The sequence below is a fragment of the Dioscorea cayenensis genome, chromosome 19 (assembly GCF_009730915.1).
Source record: "Dioscorea cayenensis subsp. rotundata cultivar TDr96_F1 chromosome 19, TDr96_F1_v2_PseudoChromosome.rev07_lg8_w22 25.fasta, whole genome shotgun sequence".
Classification (NCBI taxonomy): Eukaryota; Viridiplantae; Streptophyta; class Magnoliopsida; order Dioscoreales; family Dioscoreaceae; genus Dioscorea; species Dioscorea cayenensis.
The window spans coordinates 27,753,078-27,769,390 of NC_052489.1; the positions used below are offsets into that span (position 1 = coordinate 27,753,078).

The 16,313-nt window shown below is 35.9% G+C and overlaps 3 protein-coding genes across 4 annotated transcripts; all 3 read left to right on the forward strand.

The window, feature by feature from the left end:
* Nucleotides 1-382: 382 nt before the first annotated feature.
* On the forward strand, nucleotides 383-3,128 carry LOC120250680 (urease accessory protein D). 2 transcript variants are annotated; one of them, XM_039259512.1, is made up of 9 exons: nucleotides 383-564; nucleotides 659-724; nucleotides 803-877; nucleotides 1,174-1,218; nucleotides 1,376-1,443; nucleotides 1,513-1,609; nucleotides 2,278-2,360; nucleotides 2,466-2,625; nucleotides 2,750-2,886. In XM_039259512.1, the coding sequence occupies exons 1-9, from the start codon at nucleotides 451-453 to the stop codon at nucleotides 2,864-2,866; spliced, it is 825 nt and encodes a 274-aa protein (XP_039115446.1). In that variant the 5' UTR covers nucleotides 383-450; the 3' UTR covers nucleotides 2,867-2,886. The 2 variants fall into 2 exon arrangements, with proteins under 2 accessions (XP_039115446.1, XP_039115445.1); XM_039259511.1 differs by having other exon boundaries at nucleotides 1,376-1,609; nucleotides 2,750-3,128.
* A 1,137-nt stretch (nucleotides 3,129-4,265) lies between these two features.
* Nucleotides 4,266-14,677, forward strand: LOC120283846 (cytochrome P450 97B2, chloroplastic). The gene is made up of 16 exons (XM_039290611.1): nucleotides 4,266-4,533; nucleotides 5,316-5,496; nucleotides 6,077-6,184; nucleotides 6,468-6,552; nucleotides 6,873-7,108; nucleotides 7,543-7,716; nucleotides 8,545-8,592; nucleotides 8,724-8,783; nucleotides 9,081-9,167; nucleotides 9,287-9,375; nucleotides 9,887-9,978; nucleotides 10,857-10,918; nucleotides 11,783-11,932; nucleotides 12,011-12,229; nucleotides 12,526-12,648; nucleotides 14,474-14,677. The coding sequence occupies exons 1-15, from the start codon at nucleotides 4,388-4,390 to the stop codon at nucleotides 12,541-12,543; spliced, it is 1,755 nt and encodes a 584-aa protein (XP_039146545.1). The 5' UTR covers nucleotides 4,266-4,387; the 3' UTR covers nucleotides 12,544-12,648; nucleotides 14,474-14,677.
* A 375-nt stretch (nucleotides 14,678-15,052) lies between these two features.
* On the forward strand, nucleotides 15,053-16,235 carry LOC120283439 (VQ motif-containing protein 22-like). The gene has a single exon (XM_039290126.1). The coding sequence runs from the start codon at nucleotides 15,440-15,442 to the stop codon at nucleotides 16,091-16,093; it is 654 nt and encodes a 217-aa protein (XP_039146060.1). The 5' UTR covers nucleotides 15,053-15,439; the 3' UTR covers nucleotides 16,094-16,235.
* The last annotated feature ends 78 nt before the right edge of the window (nucleotides 16,236-16,313 follow it).

Genomic DNA, 16,313 nt, shown 5'->3' on the forward strand with positions numbered 1-16,313 from the left:
GTCATCTGAAAGTGATCCGTGCAATCAATAGCTCACCCAAATCATTTTGGGGTTGCTATGGATTTTACACCCCAAAAAAAAAAATCATTAATTTAAAAAACCAATTAAATAAAACATTTTAAAATTTTGACTTTTACTTGTGCAATCAATAGCTCACCCAAATCATTTTTGGGGTTGCTATGGATTTTACACCCATCATTAATTTAAAAAAACCAATTAAATAAAAACATTTTTAAAAATTTTTGACTTTTACTTGTAAAAACTTATTTCAATTATTTGAATATTTTAAAATTATCCTATTGTAAAAATAGAAAATTGCAGGTGGTTTTATGACTTTTATCATTAACGCCGAAAAAGAAACAAAATAGTCGTGATTTGATAAGCGGTCCAGATTTACGAAGCTCGAGGTTTCGGTGAAGGTCGTCAAGGGCGTCACTGGGGGAGCTGGAGATGGAGGAGACGATGGCGGAGACTGGGTACATAGCGGTGGAGCGCGTGGAGGGGAGGTCGACGGTGACCCGATGCTTCTGCAAATACCCTCTCAAGCTTATCGTCCCCAAGAAGGTCAGCAGCTTAATCTCCTGGCCATGGCTTCTCTCCTAGTTCCTCTCTTTCCTTGTTGCAGATTTATGATCCTTCTTGTGTTCTCGCTCCTCAGGTTGCCCCTTCCGCTACTGATGCTGTATGGATATATAGTATCTCCTATGGAGGCGGCATTGTCTCGGTTCGACTATATCTCTTCATTCTCTTTTTCAAAGATCTTGCTTTTATTGGTACTTCATTCATGGTGTTTGATTTCCAGGGAGATAGGGTTTCATGCGGGCTGAGTGTTGCAGACGATTGTACTGTGGCATTGACGACTCAGGCGTCTACCAAGGTTCTTTCTTTGGCTAATTAATTATCACTCATTTGTATTTGGTTTTTATGATTTGTTATGAATGAGGATGTGTTTGGACTTTGGATCAAGGGAAAATTGAGGAACATAATAAAGAAAACAAATAGGAAAATCGGTTCCTTTTGTCTGTTGAATTAAGATGATTTTTTTCTTTTTTCTCCATTATCATTCCTAATTTCCTACTATGCTTCCTTGATCCATACAAACCCTAACCTTTGCCCACTTTTGCCTTCCCATAAAAATTGAGCTGTTTTGGCATTTTGCTTGCTCTTGTGTAGGTGTACAAGTCCGTGGATTCAAAGTGCTCAGAGCAAGCCCTGGAGGTGCTTCATTTATTCTTGTTCCTATTGTGCTGGTAGTTTTTAGCCTGTGGATTTTGTTCTAGTTTGTGCATGTTCAATTGTTGTTGAAGTTCCTTTTTCTTTTAACTCCTTGATGATAATTCTAGATTGAATGTGTGAAATTTGTTCCTTGCAGTAGGCTAGGGTTGGGAGGAATGCATTTTTGGCAGTCATTCCAGACCCTGTGACATGTTTCTCCACTGCCAGGTACTCTCAAAAGCAAGTGTTCTATGTGTTCCCTGATTCGAATTTGGTTGTTGTTGACTGGATTACCAGCGGTCGTCATGAGAGCGGAGAAAGATGGAATTTTGAGCTCTATAAGAGTACCAATCACATCTTTGGAGAAGGACACCAGCCTTTATTTATTGATTCGGTGATTATCTTTCATCTCCTTGTAGTTTTAGAACTAGTGTTGGTTGTCCTGATGCCACTGCATGCACTGCTCTGTTGGTTAGGATGCTACAGTTTGCATCTTTAATAGGACTGTGATTACCATGTCAATGAGGATACATAGTCAGCTTGGAATCTTAGATAATCATTGCTTGGTGTGCATATCGTGCAAATAAGTGTTTATGGTATTTTAAGGCCTTTCTTCTGTGCTTGCTGAAAAAGCTTGGCTTCTTGAGACCAGCAGTATCTTTTAGCAAGAACCAGCCCCAATTTATTGTCCATGATGGTAACTCTAACGGACACCACTTCCACTTTGAGCTTAAGACATGCTTGAGATAGATGTTTATTACTTCTGGATTTACGTGATCAGAATGCAATGTAAAAGGTCTTTGTCTGCTTTAAAATACCTAGAAATTTATTTGAAAATTTACTTGTTCATGCTAATGGCTCAAGTAATGGTGAACTTAGATTCTGAGTCTTCAAATCATATGCAACACAGCAAGCATACAGAGGATTATGGAGTATGAATGCATTTATTTATTTTTTTTAACCGCGACTTTCCACAAGCTTGTTGGATGCCTTGGTTATTGAATCCTGTTGCTTGTACATGAAAATTTGCTCTATTATTTATTTATTTATTTTTTAAAGCAGATTCTGCTGGAAGAAAGGTCTGGTACCAGCATCTCGAAAAACATGCAGGGTTACCAAGTCATTGCAATGATCATCATCATGGGGTAACAATTTGTTGTCAAGTACTTTTAGTTTCATCTTTTTTGATATTTTTGTGCTTCCTCTACATTCATTTGAATGGAGCTAAGCACCATGATCATTCATGTCAGGCCAAAGCTGAAGCATGTTCAGAATCAAGTTCTAGATGAAGTGAAAAGAATGATGTCTGGACATTTTCGCACTCCTGGCCCGGCTACAGGTAGATCAGGATTGAAGCATGAGCCCAAAAAACCTGAATTAGTTGCATCTTGCAGTACATTTGGTCCTAAGGTATGCTTCCACAATCAGTGCTCCTCTGCATGCATCCTCTTGTCCAGAATTATAGAGTTTGCATACTTCCCAATTTGCTGGATATTTAGTTCAACGGTGTAACTTGAGTTTTTGAATTTGATAGGTGCAGGTTGGTGTTGTAGTTAGGGTAGCAGCGATGACAACTGAATCAGTCTACATGTTCTTACGGCATCACCTAGCTAGTTTGGAACCCCTGCTTGGTGCGTCGCCTTACCGCTGATGCCATTGGTAACAATCACATTGTGTCACCAGATGATTGCAAAACTTGTTTTAATCGCTCTTTACAATTGGTATCCATATGGAAGTCATTCAGGCGAATGGAAGTGAGTTCCACATCACTTTTCTGCTTTCCAACTTGTAATTGGTCATCAGGTTATAATACCGAACTTGCCAATTGTTTCGAAGTATAACTCTGCTTTATATTTCCTTGAACATGACTTGGTATTTCAACTGAGAAACAGCACGATATGAATTATGAACAAGAGGAATGTATTTGCAATATATATATATATATATATATTGTAGAATCATGTTGCTTGAACTTGTGAAAACATGGATGTGTTATCAAGTTAGAAAGCTCAATGGGAAAGATAAGAGTGCGTATTGGGGAATGCGTAGTGTCCCTGAAAGGTTGAAATAAAACATGCGGCATTTAAAATTTATTTTGTTCATTAGAATTTTATGAAATATATAAAATAATGAGAAAACAGGATCCAATCGAGTGTAAGAAAACCCAACAAATCCTTAATAAGTATTTTTAAAGTTATATAAATACAAAATTCCATTTAATAAAAGGTAGGACCTCTTTTAACTTACCTCGTCGGAGGGTATTACAAAGATCTTTATTCTAAAACATTTGGTTGGAAAAAAATGTGCGCATTGTGTGGGGGATTTCTTTGTTAGATCTTTATTCTAAAACATTTGGTTGGAAAGAAATGTACGTATGTTTAGAGAATTTATTTCTGTTTACACTGCTATATTTGTCAATTATATTTATACATCCATTACTTGAGTAAAGCAACGCATTATATTATATGTTCATTACTTGCGTAACGCAGCGCGTGAGTCAAAGAGGACAAGATTTGAAGACTTATTGACTGTAGCAGAAGTAGCCTAGATTTTCTCACTGGATAGACCGTTTCAGGCCAGGACGAGACTATTTTGCAGCTTTCTCCAGTGACCCCAATCAAGTGTTTGATTGGGGTGTTTTATCAATTTTATTTTATTTTATTTTATTTTTTTGTGTTTGTTCTTGGAGGTTGGGATTCTTTTGATGTAACTTGTTGGTGGGTTGGTGTATCTTGTTAGCTTCCACAACTAATGGATCTTTGCTAAATTTATTTATTTAAATGAATGTGATTTATTCATTAAAAAAAATTAGGACAACTTAGGAAACTCCGCTCTAAAACTAGACTTGCAAATAATATTTTTTAACAATCACACGATCCACACCCATGTGACAAGTGCGATCATGTAACTGTTTCTATTTGGGCGGTGGACAAATAAGGAAACGCCAGCTAAGTGTTTAAGCTGGTTGTAGAAAAGCAAATATATAAAACTTCAGGGTTATCCTTGCAAAAAAAAAAATCGTTGTAATAATAATGCAATTCCCGGCCTAACGCGCACTCTTCCTCACTCTCTCAGTGCGCTCTTCCAAAAATCTATATAATCCTTATCACCAGTCCACTACCACCAAGACAACCGCCATCATCGAGCTCCTCTCTCTCGTTCAGTCTCGGCAATGCTCCTTGCGGCTCTCTCGCAGTTCCCAGCTCCCATTAATGGGGGATCTCTCGGTTTACAGTCTGGAATTTTTGATTCTTTTAACGGGTCATCCTCACCTATGGCTTCCCCTTTCAGGCTTCCTAAGAAACGCTCTCAACTCAGGTCTTTCTATTTCTTTAGCGCTTTTTTGTTCTTGTGATTCTGAAGGGTGATGGTGATTGCACGCGTGTTTATGATTTTTTTTTATTTTTTTTTATACCAAGAAATGTGGGGTTTGAGTAAGTTGAGGAGAAGTAAAAAGATAGTCAGAAAGGAAATCGTTTCTTTGGGTTTTGATGAATGGAGAAATTAGAAGAGTTAGCTAAGGAAAGATGGTTTATTGGAGGGGTTTTGGGGTTTATTATCAAGAAGAGATTTAGATTTCAATCTATATGTGTGGGCTTGGATTTTGAGTTAATAGAGGAAAATAAGAAGAAGAAATGGTTTTTTGTGTTTGGACTAATGAAGAAATTTAGAATAATAAGTTGAGGAAAGATAGTTTCTTGATAGGGTTTTGAGTTTGTTATCAAAATAGAGATTTAGTTTTCAATCTTTGTGTGTGGATTTGAATTCAGAATTAATAGAGGTTAAGAAAAGAAAAGAAGAAGGGAAAGTGGTTTCTTGTGTTTTGACCAATTAAGAAATTAGAAGGATAAGCTAAGGAAAGTTTGCCTATTGATAATATTATGCTTTATTTTCTTTTCCTTGCTTTTCTTCTGAACAGTGATATGACAATAAGAATTAAGTACTAATTCAATGTGTGCTCAATTTAAATCAATTACGGATGATGCTCTTATTTAGCATAGAAGGTTGCTTTCATTTGTAAAAATTTAAGGAATGATATTCCTGTATGAAACATTAGATGGGATTATTACAGCCGTTGCTTGTCCTTGTTTCTGAATCAGGTGCCAGTCAACTGGTATTGAAGAGGCAAAGACGAAAAGAAATCTCCTCGATAATGCCAGCAACCTTCTTACTAATTTGTTAAGTGGGGGTAATCTTGGTTCCATGCCGACAGCTGAAGGTGCCGTCTCTGACCTTTTTGGCAGGCCACTTTTCTTTTCACTCTATGATTGGTTCTTGGAGGTGCTTACTCCTTCTCCTCTCTTGTGTGTTCTGGCTATACTTTAAAAATTAGCATAGTAATTTATGTGACTACTATATTGCATAAAAATCAAGTTTGTTGATTCTTAAAGTTTTGACATATGCATCTTCTTTTTTTTTTTCACTAACATATACTTCACTTTTTTTTGTTGACCTAAAGCCTGATTACCGGTTGAAGGTTTTGGATAAACTACTAATGGTATTGTTAAACATTGACTTACTCTTATATTATAGTGGCATCAACTGCCTGATGTCGCCTGCAACATGAGTTTTTGTCTGCTTTATATTTGATAAACATACTGAAAACCAGTGATGTTCTTGAATCGTGAGGTTTTTCTACTGCTAATTCGACTTGATGGTGCTCGATAAGTTATTAGTGCTGCCCAATCATTGTTTGACTAATAACTCTGGACACACATTGTCTTACGAGGCTTTCACATTAATGACATTCTATATAAGAACTTCAAATTTTCTTCTTATAAGTGCTTGGATATTCGTGTTCTTGCTGCTGCCGCTGCTTGAATATTGTTATCTGTTCAAGTTTTTATGCTACTTTTGGCAGCATGGTTCCGTTTATAAACTTGCATTTGGGCCAAAGGCTTTTGTTGTGGTATCTGATCCTATTGTTGCAAGGCATGTTCTTCGAGAAAATGCATTTTCATATGACAAGGTATGTCTCACCATTTGCTTTGATTATATTTTACAACCCATGATGAAATTTATTACCTTTTTAATTCTAGAAACATCAAGTTTGCTGATTTAATGAAAGACTAGACTGTCAAGGATGAACTTGTAAAACTTTATAGTATTTATAAAGTGTTGCCATCATGATAAACTTTTATTTATTTTTTATCCTTTTATATAGCAATTTACTTGTCTTCATCGATTGTTTTGGTTGACTGTTACTTCTTCAATTTCCTATTCATAACTAACTGCTAGCATTTTTTAACCAGGGAGTTCTTGCTGAAATTCTAGAGCCAATAATGGGAAAAGGACTTATTCCAGCAGACATTGAAACCTGGAAACTTCGGAGGAAAGGTTTGATGTTGCACTTTATGCCATGCCTTTTATTTCTGAAAATAGATGACATGCTCAAGTATCTGACTTTAAGTACTTATGGGCGTGAAAGTTAGGATAATAGCTTATATTGTCAACTTACTATTAACTGATGTTATTAGCATACCTTTTACTAGTCTGCAACTTGGAATTAGTTTGCTTTCTAAAAGCTTGGGCTCAATTTCTCTCCACTATTTGTCAAACAACAAAAAAAAATTCTCTCCACTGCTCTAGAGCTTATATTGCGCTGTTTTTGTGCCCTTCTAGTTCTAATGCTTCCATTTAGTTTTTATGGTTTGCAGTTATTGTACCTGCATTTCATTCTTCATTCCTAGAAGCCATGGTCAATGTTTTCACTGATTGTTCGGAGAGGACGATGTTGAAATTTGAGAAGCACATTGAAAGTGATAAGCCTGGAGAAAAAACTGTTGAGTTGGATCTTGAAGCAGAATTTTCAAGTTTGGCTCTCGACATTATTGGTTTGGGTGTGTTTAACTATGACTTTGGGTCTGTCACTAAAGAATCTCCTGTGATTAAGGTCTAAAACTCTTCTTTAATAGTTTATATATATTAATATTCTTATGGTTAATTCCTATACATCATGACTTGAGTGTTGTGAATCTTTCAAGCACTAGTAATCAAGATTGTTCTTTTTATCTCAGAAGTTCATTTTTTTAGTAACATGACACAATTTCCCTTTACATTCATCTTTTAAATTTTATTAGTCCAAATAATGAATTAAAATTCTCTTTGAGTTTTCTTTTTGATAAAGTTTTGTGTTCCTTTGCGGAAGTCATTATTTTATAACAATGCCCATTAAGCCATCCATTGTAGCAATCTACTTCTATAGTTCTATGCATGAAACAATTGCACTGAAAAGCCGGCCAAAAACATGGCACTCATTCCTCCTATGTATATTTATTGAAGTTCATTGATGCTACATTGAATTTATCCTCTCAATCCTTGCAACAGGCAGTGTATGGAACACTTTTTGAAGCTGAACACCGATCAACATTTTACATTCCTTACTGGAATCTCCCTTTTGCAAGATGGATTGTTCCAAGGCAGCGTAAGTTTCATAATGATTTGAAGATTATAAATGATTGTCTTGATGACCTTATCAAGAATGCAAAGAAGACAAGGCAGGTGAGCTGTCAATTGTTTCTTATATTTGACTCTAATTTTTTTTTTTGGTGAATTCATGGTTATCTTCCTCTGGTAACAATTTTTTTAATTGAGAATTCCCCATGTATGTAGGCCCTCTCACATGGCAAACTGAACTGCGATGTTTTCTCTTTTTGTCTGGATACTTATTATTTGTCAGGAAGAATTCGAATAGAACTATCAAGGCTATTTTGTATGGTTACGAGATACATCCAGTCCACTGCAGAATAAGCATAAATTTATCCTGTTTGATACTGGGACAGCTGTGAATTAAAAAAAAAAAAAATCAGTTTTTCGCAGTTCAGTGCGGGTAGCTTTAAGTAAGGAAATCGTTTTGGATGACATAGCTGACATCATGCATGATTAGGCTTCCTTTAACATCTTTGATCGGTACTTCGTGCCTGCATCCCTGCAGAATTTGACCTTTTATCAGCTGGGCTGATTGGGTAGTGTAGTTGTTGTAAGGTTAGTGGCTCGGGAAAGGTGATAAAAAGCTCATCGACAATGGAAATGAGAAAATTGAGTACAAAATAAACCTCTGCCTAGTAATAAAATCTGAGTCTCTGACTCTCTGGCAGAACTAGAATTGTTTGGTTGCTTTAGGTAGGATTGAGTGGTCATCATGAATATACAAGAAACACAGTAAGGCAGTGACAACTAATATCTAATTATGTTGTCTATGGATCTTTGTCTGTCATGGTACATGTACTTTCCCCGTAAAAGGCAGGGCATGATTGCCTTCATTATCTTCTGTATTTCCCACCAAATACAAGAGTCCAATTGCATAATATTGTTCTTGTTTTATTGTAGGAAACTGATGTTGAGAAACTTCAACAAAGAGATTACACAGCTCTCAAGGTACAGTGTGGTGCTATCTTATAACCTCCATATGCTAATTCCTACAATGAGTAGCTGTAGTTAACTAGTATGAGGCCTTATTTTTATTTTTATTTTTTATAATTGATTCATTTTTCATAATGAATTTGCAGGATGCAAGTTTGCTGCGGTTTTTGGTTGATATGAGGGGTGCTGATGTTAATGATCGTCAAGTAAAATCTTCCTTCTTCTTGTTATCTGTCACATTAAACTAATAGAACTATTTTATAATTCATAACCTTAATCTTGCCCAAGTCCTTAAAGATTGTCATATGCTGTCGTCTGCAATGCACCATATTTGTATGTGTGTTGTTTTGGCTGTAATATGCAACTCACATTATGCACATATATATGTATGTAGTTATGTATGTTTATGTGTGTGTGTGTGTGTGTGTAGGCTGTAGTCTGCATCTCAAAATTGCTATATATTATTATCAATCTTGGTATCTATGAAATTTCACTGGCAACAGCTTAGGGATGACCTCATGACAATGCTAATTGCGGGGCATGAAACAACTGCTGCTGTACTCACTTGGGCTGTTTTTCTTCTTGCCCAGGTATAATATATGTAGCTCAAACTAATGTAAGAAAAACAGAGCTGTTTAACATTTTCCTTTGCTGAGCCTAATTGAGGAGCACAAGTTTTTTCTGAACTTACATGGTTTATGTGATGCAGAACCCTTCGAAAATGAGGAAGGCTCAAGCTGAGATTGATTCTGTACTTGGTGAAGGGAAAACAACTTTAGAATGCATCAAGAAACTTGAGTAGGTCCATAAATTTTCTCTTGCTTTTTATGCTTTTGAGTTTTGGAAATCTCTATTTGGTGGTGCTTTTCCTTACATAAATTATTTATAATCAGTATGCTGCATCTGTTCTTGTTGGATAACTGTCTATGAATGTTAATTAATGTCTTCCGTGAGTTGTGTTCATCATAAGTGGCAACTGACCTATATTTTCATATTTATCCCCAAATGCACTAAATGCATCAACATGGTGGTTTCTGAAAATACCTTTTTTTTTTAATATGCATCTATGCAACAACTGGGGATGTTGATGTTCTATATCCAATAAAAAAACCTTTTTGATAGACATCATAAGAGGTTAAGCATTACTGGAGGTACATGCTTCTGTATTCTGACAAAATCAAGAGAACATATTTTCTTAAGATTCTAATTTTGGGTGTATATATATACCTTTCTCATCAAGTAATAAAATGATTTGATGCCTGCTGTGTAGAATCTTTTATAGATAGAGTGACCCTTCATGTTTCTCAAGGTACATCCGCTTGATCATTGCTGAGGCACTCCGGCTGTATCCTCAACCTCCATTACTTATTAGGCGTGCCCTTCAGAGAGACGTACTTCCTGGTATTCCTTATTCCAATTTTATGTTTACGAGATCTCTCAGATTACTCATTAGATGCTGACAGTTACTAGCTCCATATATGCTTAGCATTTAACAATGATGACTTTAAGTGAAATGGTGAACTAAAACTGTGGATCTCGAGATACACAAATTTTTTGCACTGAAGAGTAATAAGTTTGATGTTCAGAACTACTTTCCACTGTTTGTCCAAGTTATCTTGGATCAATTTTGAAATTTAAGCATAGCACTCTGAGTTAATTTAGTTTGTGAGTCAAAGAAAACCTTAATTGCATCCTTCACTCATATTTTGAAACTAGATTCTCCCTTGGCTCTGAAGTGCTTCAAATCAAGATGCTCTAGTGCAAGAAAGTCATTACCTGACACCTTCATTTGTACTAAAGGCTTTAGTTTTCTAAGACATATATGCATTAGGAATTGTGGCAAACAACTTAGGCTGACTGACAACTAAAAGATGAAAATTTAGGCTAGCTGTCTGAGGCAGCTTTCTTTCTTTCTTTCTTTTTTTATTTTTATTTTTCCATTTTTTTTTGTTTTTGTTTTTGTCATTTTATTGATATTCCTGTGTAAAATGTTCATGCCGAAGGGCCTCTGCTCCAGTGGCACTGGTTCAATGTGAAAGGTTTAATTTGATTTGTGGGATGTTCATTGTCCGGGTGGGAAACACACTGGCTGTAGTAGTGCTAAGGTCCCCGACTGTGAGTGCACATCCAATCCCGTGTCGGCTTGGTGAGGGTGCATGGGCAGACAGTCATTGTCTCCTGTGTGCTCTCTCTTGACTATATATATGCACTTGTCGTATTCATTAGAAAAAATAAATAAATAAAGGAAAAAAATAATAACCGGCTATATTATTGTGTAGGAGGATACAAGGGTCAGGATGATGGATTTGAAATACCTGCTGGAACAGATATCTTCCTTTCAGTAAGTCGATATGTTTTTTGTCCTTGAGTCACTATTATAAGGTTCAACGGAAGCTGGAAAAGTCAAAGCTGTTTTACAGAAAAATATCTTAATAATGCTCTCTGTATTATATGTTGCAACAGTACTTACGACTTAGAATATCCTAATCTGCTTCTAGCCCTAGGGACTAAAATGTGAGATTTTTAGTGGATCGTGTTTATTTAAATATAAATTGAGAACACTTGCGTAAACTATGTCATGATTTGAAATCAAAATTGCTGTATTCAGCTTTTATTAAATTTATTTTTTTGACTGTTTGATTTGAGATGTCCATCACTGTGGCAATGAAATTCTGTATTTCCAGAGACTAAAACTAGGAGCATTATGAAAGTAGGCCCTTCTATGTACTCCACATACTTGTACTGTCAATTAGCTGTCATATTACCTTCGGAAACACTGCACTCTAATTATTTGCGTAAAACTTTCTCCCAAGTGGTGTAGTAGTTGATCGGCAATTGTTTAGCCAATCACATCACATTTGGTTATCCTGCTTCTGTTTCTTGATACAAACTAAACAAATGATGTTCCCTTTTTATCTGACTAGGCTAAAACGTACCAATAATGATTGGTCTCAGTGCCATTGAGATTAATCTGCCTCTCTACCTTATTTCACCTTCATGGTGCAAAAATTGTTGTTTCTGGTTTTATGTCATAAATTTTTTAAGCCTTTGGTGCATAAGATGATTGTGTTATGATTGTTTATTAATATACTAAGGTTATTCGGCAGGTTAACTTTGCCAACCGAAAGTGTTGATCAGGCCTTGTATTGATTCTAACCCATTTAAGTTGATCTTGTGGCCTGTCAATTGATCACCTTTATTGCAGGTTTATAACCTTCATAGATCACCATATTTTTGGGACAGACCAAATGATTTTGAGCCTGAGAGGTTCTTAGTTCCAAAGAAGAGTGAAGGCATTGAAGGGTGGGCAGGCTTTGATCCAGGCCGAAGTCCTGGCGCAATGTATCCGAATGAGGTATGACTGCCTGAGTTTTTTTTTTTTTACTGCATAAGTTTTTCTCAAAACAGACTGCATGAAGCAATGTATTGTTAGGTGATTTCGGATTTTGCCTTTCTACCATTCGGAGGAGGACCACGCAAGTGTGTTGGAGACCAATTTGCACTCCTGGAATCAACTGTAGCATTGGCCATGCTGCTCCAAAGGTTTGATGTGGAGCTAAGAGGATCACCCAACGAGGTTGAACTAGTGACAGGAGCAACAATTCACACCAAAAATGGCCTATGGTGCAGATTAAAGAACAGAACTTCAAAGGTACAAAGATCCATGAAATCCATCAGAACTTTAATAATATTCAAAATATAATGTCATTTTCATTAGCTTGCAGTTTATTCAACTATGCTCGAGAGCCATTCCAGTTTTCTTTCATTTCCTCTAAAACATTTTCCTTTTGTGGACTTTTTACCACCACCTTGGTAGAGACTCTTGTGCGCCAGTCTAACTATTTTGTTGTTTGCCAGATGTTTGACATCATCACTTGTTCAATATTTTTCTCCATCTTGACTCATTCAAACTATAGCTGTTTAAGTATTCTCATTTCTCATGCACAGGCACACAAACAGTACTGAGAACCTAAGCTGTGGGTTGGTGGTGGGAAATCTGGGGGTCTTGCAACTTACTTTTCCAGCACATGCTTTGAAAGGTCCAAATCATCATCGTCATCTAATCTTAAGGTTATTTTATTTCTTCAGTACTTTTTTTTTAAATATATATAATTTCTTTAAAAAGCTTGTTTTAACAGTTAATAATATTCTTCTTTGCGTTGAATAATTCTTGGTTCAAAGAATTGGGTCATTTCTTTTGACTCCCTTATCCACCGTCAGTGCTGATGTCATTCTTTTCATGACTCACCGACGGTGTGCCTACGCTGGCTTTGATAGCTCGTGTTTGAAAATTCTCGCTCTCTTCTTCTTCTTTCTTGCCTTCAATTTTACGGCCATACTGATCCCATACGTCTTTTTATTTATTTATTTTATAATTACATTATTGGATGCACTGGGATGTTATAATCTTACTTTTTAAGTATCCAAGATTCCAACATGGTCCATTGATTTTTTTTTTTTTTTTGTTGTTTTTGTGATATTAAATTATTTATATTAAAATTTTTTGTTGGGAAATAATAGTGGAGTTAAACCCTCGTTTATTGTAGTACTTGTAAAAAATAAATAAATAGATAAATCACATGTATTAAAGTAAAATAAAAAGTACATGGGCTATGTAAGAGATGATAGAGATTTTTTTTTTTAAAAAAAAATCATCTACTAGGTTATTGTGTAATTAGTAAATTATTTTGAGGTGGTTGAAATTTTTGTTGGGTAATTCTAAAGAAAAGAATGGAATGGAAAGTTTCTAAATAATTATGTTAATTCTCATTTAATTATATGCTAAAGAGTGTGCTTGAAGTGAGGGACATACTAGGTATCTTGATACAATTTTAGAGTCATGTTAGGAAAAAAAATACAGTGGACAGTGATAATTTATTTATTTTTCCTCAAGTGATAAGGTGAGAGTTTAACCCCATCTGTTTAGTTCAGATTTATTAAAAAAAAAACCATAAAAAAATATTTAGATGATCATTTTAAAGAAGGAAGAAAAAAAATGCTACATAAAAATTAACGGCAGCTTTATTATAAATATGGTGAAGTCTTAGGGGTAGCTAAGGAATGAATGAAAAACATATCATAGACTCAAAAACTTTCATTGTAGATAGGATAGGGCAATATAAAGATTTAAAGGTAAAGATGTAACAATTAATAAGATCAAACACCTGAAGGGTGGAATGGCTTCTGGTTTACAGAGGGGTGGTTGAGACAATTGGATGGTGAAAGTGCTTGCTGGTAGTTGGGGCAAATATAATATTATATATATATATATATATATATTTTTTTTATGTGGGGATATGGGAATATGTCATGACGTGGTCCATTGGATAGATCAAGTAGGCAAAATAAAAAAGCAATTAAGTTAATGCACCAGGACTTAAAATTTAAGGCATGTGCAGTATTACCAGTATTCTAAGGTCTCTATCAAACCAACTTATTAAGTGGGTTGAGTATTTGACTATGCCTCTTCTCTTGGAAATGACACCTAACACATTGTCATATTGTCTTACTATTCTCCTTATTAAGATAGAAGTCAAGTGGGATATCTCCTCTCTCTCTCTCTCTCTCCTCTCTCCCTCTCTCTCTCTCTCTGTGCACATGGATATTCATATTATTGTTGGTATTTGTCTGTGATAATTGCATATTATTAGATAATTTTTTTTTATTTTAATAAACATCTAGTTCTACTTTTAATCCTATTTGAAATTAATGAACCAGTAATTAGTTCGGTTCTATTTTAGATGAAGGCACCCCCTTGCGCACCGACACACACACACACAAAAAACTTAAGAACATGAATCTTGTGGTGTTATTTTCTTCTGACTTCCTAGTGACCCGAATCTTTGAGATCAAAGTTTAAAACATGGTCTCTTGATTTGCTTTGCTTGTGCTGCAGGGGGCTCTTTTCAATCCACCATCTTTTTGGACTTGGCCGACATGAGACATGAGTTCCCCCCCAAGATTATTGAAACCCAGTTATTCTTATTATGCTCTGTTTTCTACTCAAAATGTATTTTAAAATCTTGTATCCGGATATCATATACTGATATTTTTATTCCCAATTTTTGAAATGCAATAATTGAAGTAGTATTTTCAATTAATAAAAATTCATCTATGTGTGTATGTATGTATCTTCAAGTGAAATAGAGTAGCACGCATTCCTATAGCACATGGTCAATGGTCAGCCTTTGTGTTCACAGCAGCCTCAATAAATTTAGTAAGTTCGGCGTGGTTACATGATCTGTTTCTTTAGCCTGAAATCACATAATGCTGGCCGCAGGAGCAACATTAAAAAAAAAAAAACAAAACATAACTTTTTTTAAAAAAAGGGCAGCAAATTAAATCATCCTCAAAACATAAAATAATCTTATGCTTTATACATGCACATTAAACAAAAACCTCATATTTTCAACAGTATATATAAAATGAACACAATAATATTATATACATACTACAATGAAGATATATGTGAAAGAGAAAAAGTTTAAAGCATATACACATCAAAGAAGAACCGACTAGGAAGACAGAAGGCAACACAAGTTGGTCAAGCCACCAATCCATCCACACGATGCTTCCTCGAACCTAGTTTGAATAAGACCTTCTAGAGACCCGGCCCCATCATCACCCACACATATTCCTCCACGTGACATCTACTCCCTTCCATCCATCCATCCATCCATTCATCCCCATAATCCAACGCACGTGATCTCACCATGGTCCTCCTTTGACCTCTCTCTCTCTCTCATATAAATTTATAAGCGTATGTATGTGTTCTCAATTCTCATAACTTGCACCTATATCTTACCACCAGCACCAGCACCACCAGCACCACCACCACCACCAAATATAAATAATACCTTCAATGGCCATGAGCGACACCAGCTCCACCCCTCCAGACTGGGCACAACTCTATCACCGGAACATGTCCGTCATAACTGATCAAACATCACCGAACATGTTCGGCAGTGGCAGTACCGGTCTGGCTGACTCAACCATAGTTACCAGTACTGCATCATTCTCTAGCCAAACAATTTCACAAAAAACCACCGGAGGACCTATTTCCAACATCGAAGGCCGTGTCGGTAAATCCCCTCGACGACGTTCTCGAGCTTCCAGAAAAGCCCCAACCACTCTCCTCAACACTGACACTACCAATTTCCGTGCCATGGTGCAACAATTCACCGGCATACCTTCTGCTCCTTATTCTTCATCTGCAATCCAAACTAATGGACCACCTTTTATCAACTTTGGTCTTGGTATTAATGATACCATTAATTTCACCAATCATGCTCATCAACCCCACTACTTCAACAACAACAACAACAACAACAACAACAACAACCACCACCACATAAGGCCTCAACAACAACAACAACAACATCAGCAAGGTACAATGTTCATGCTTGATAATATGACCAGTAGCAACAATAATGAAGGAGGGTTTTTCTTGGATGTTCTTCCAGGCCAAACAACTGCACCACCAAGACCTGCCTCTTCAAATGGTTTTCTTTTTTGAGGTACTTCCTCACAAGGTTTGCTTGATTATTAATGTATTAATTAGTTTTTATCAAGAAGCTGGAAGAGATTGATTGCTGGTTTGATGCACATGTAAATATTATAATGTTATTTATAAAACATGTGTTGTCTCTCTTTACCGATATATATATATATGTATGTATGTATATCTTTTAATATTAATTATTACTGTGTTTTTAATTTAAGATAAATGTGGTCCA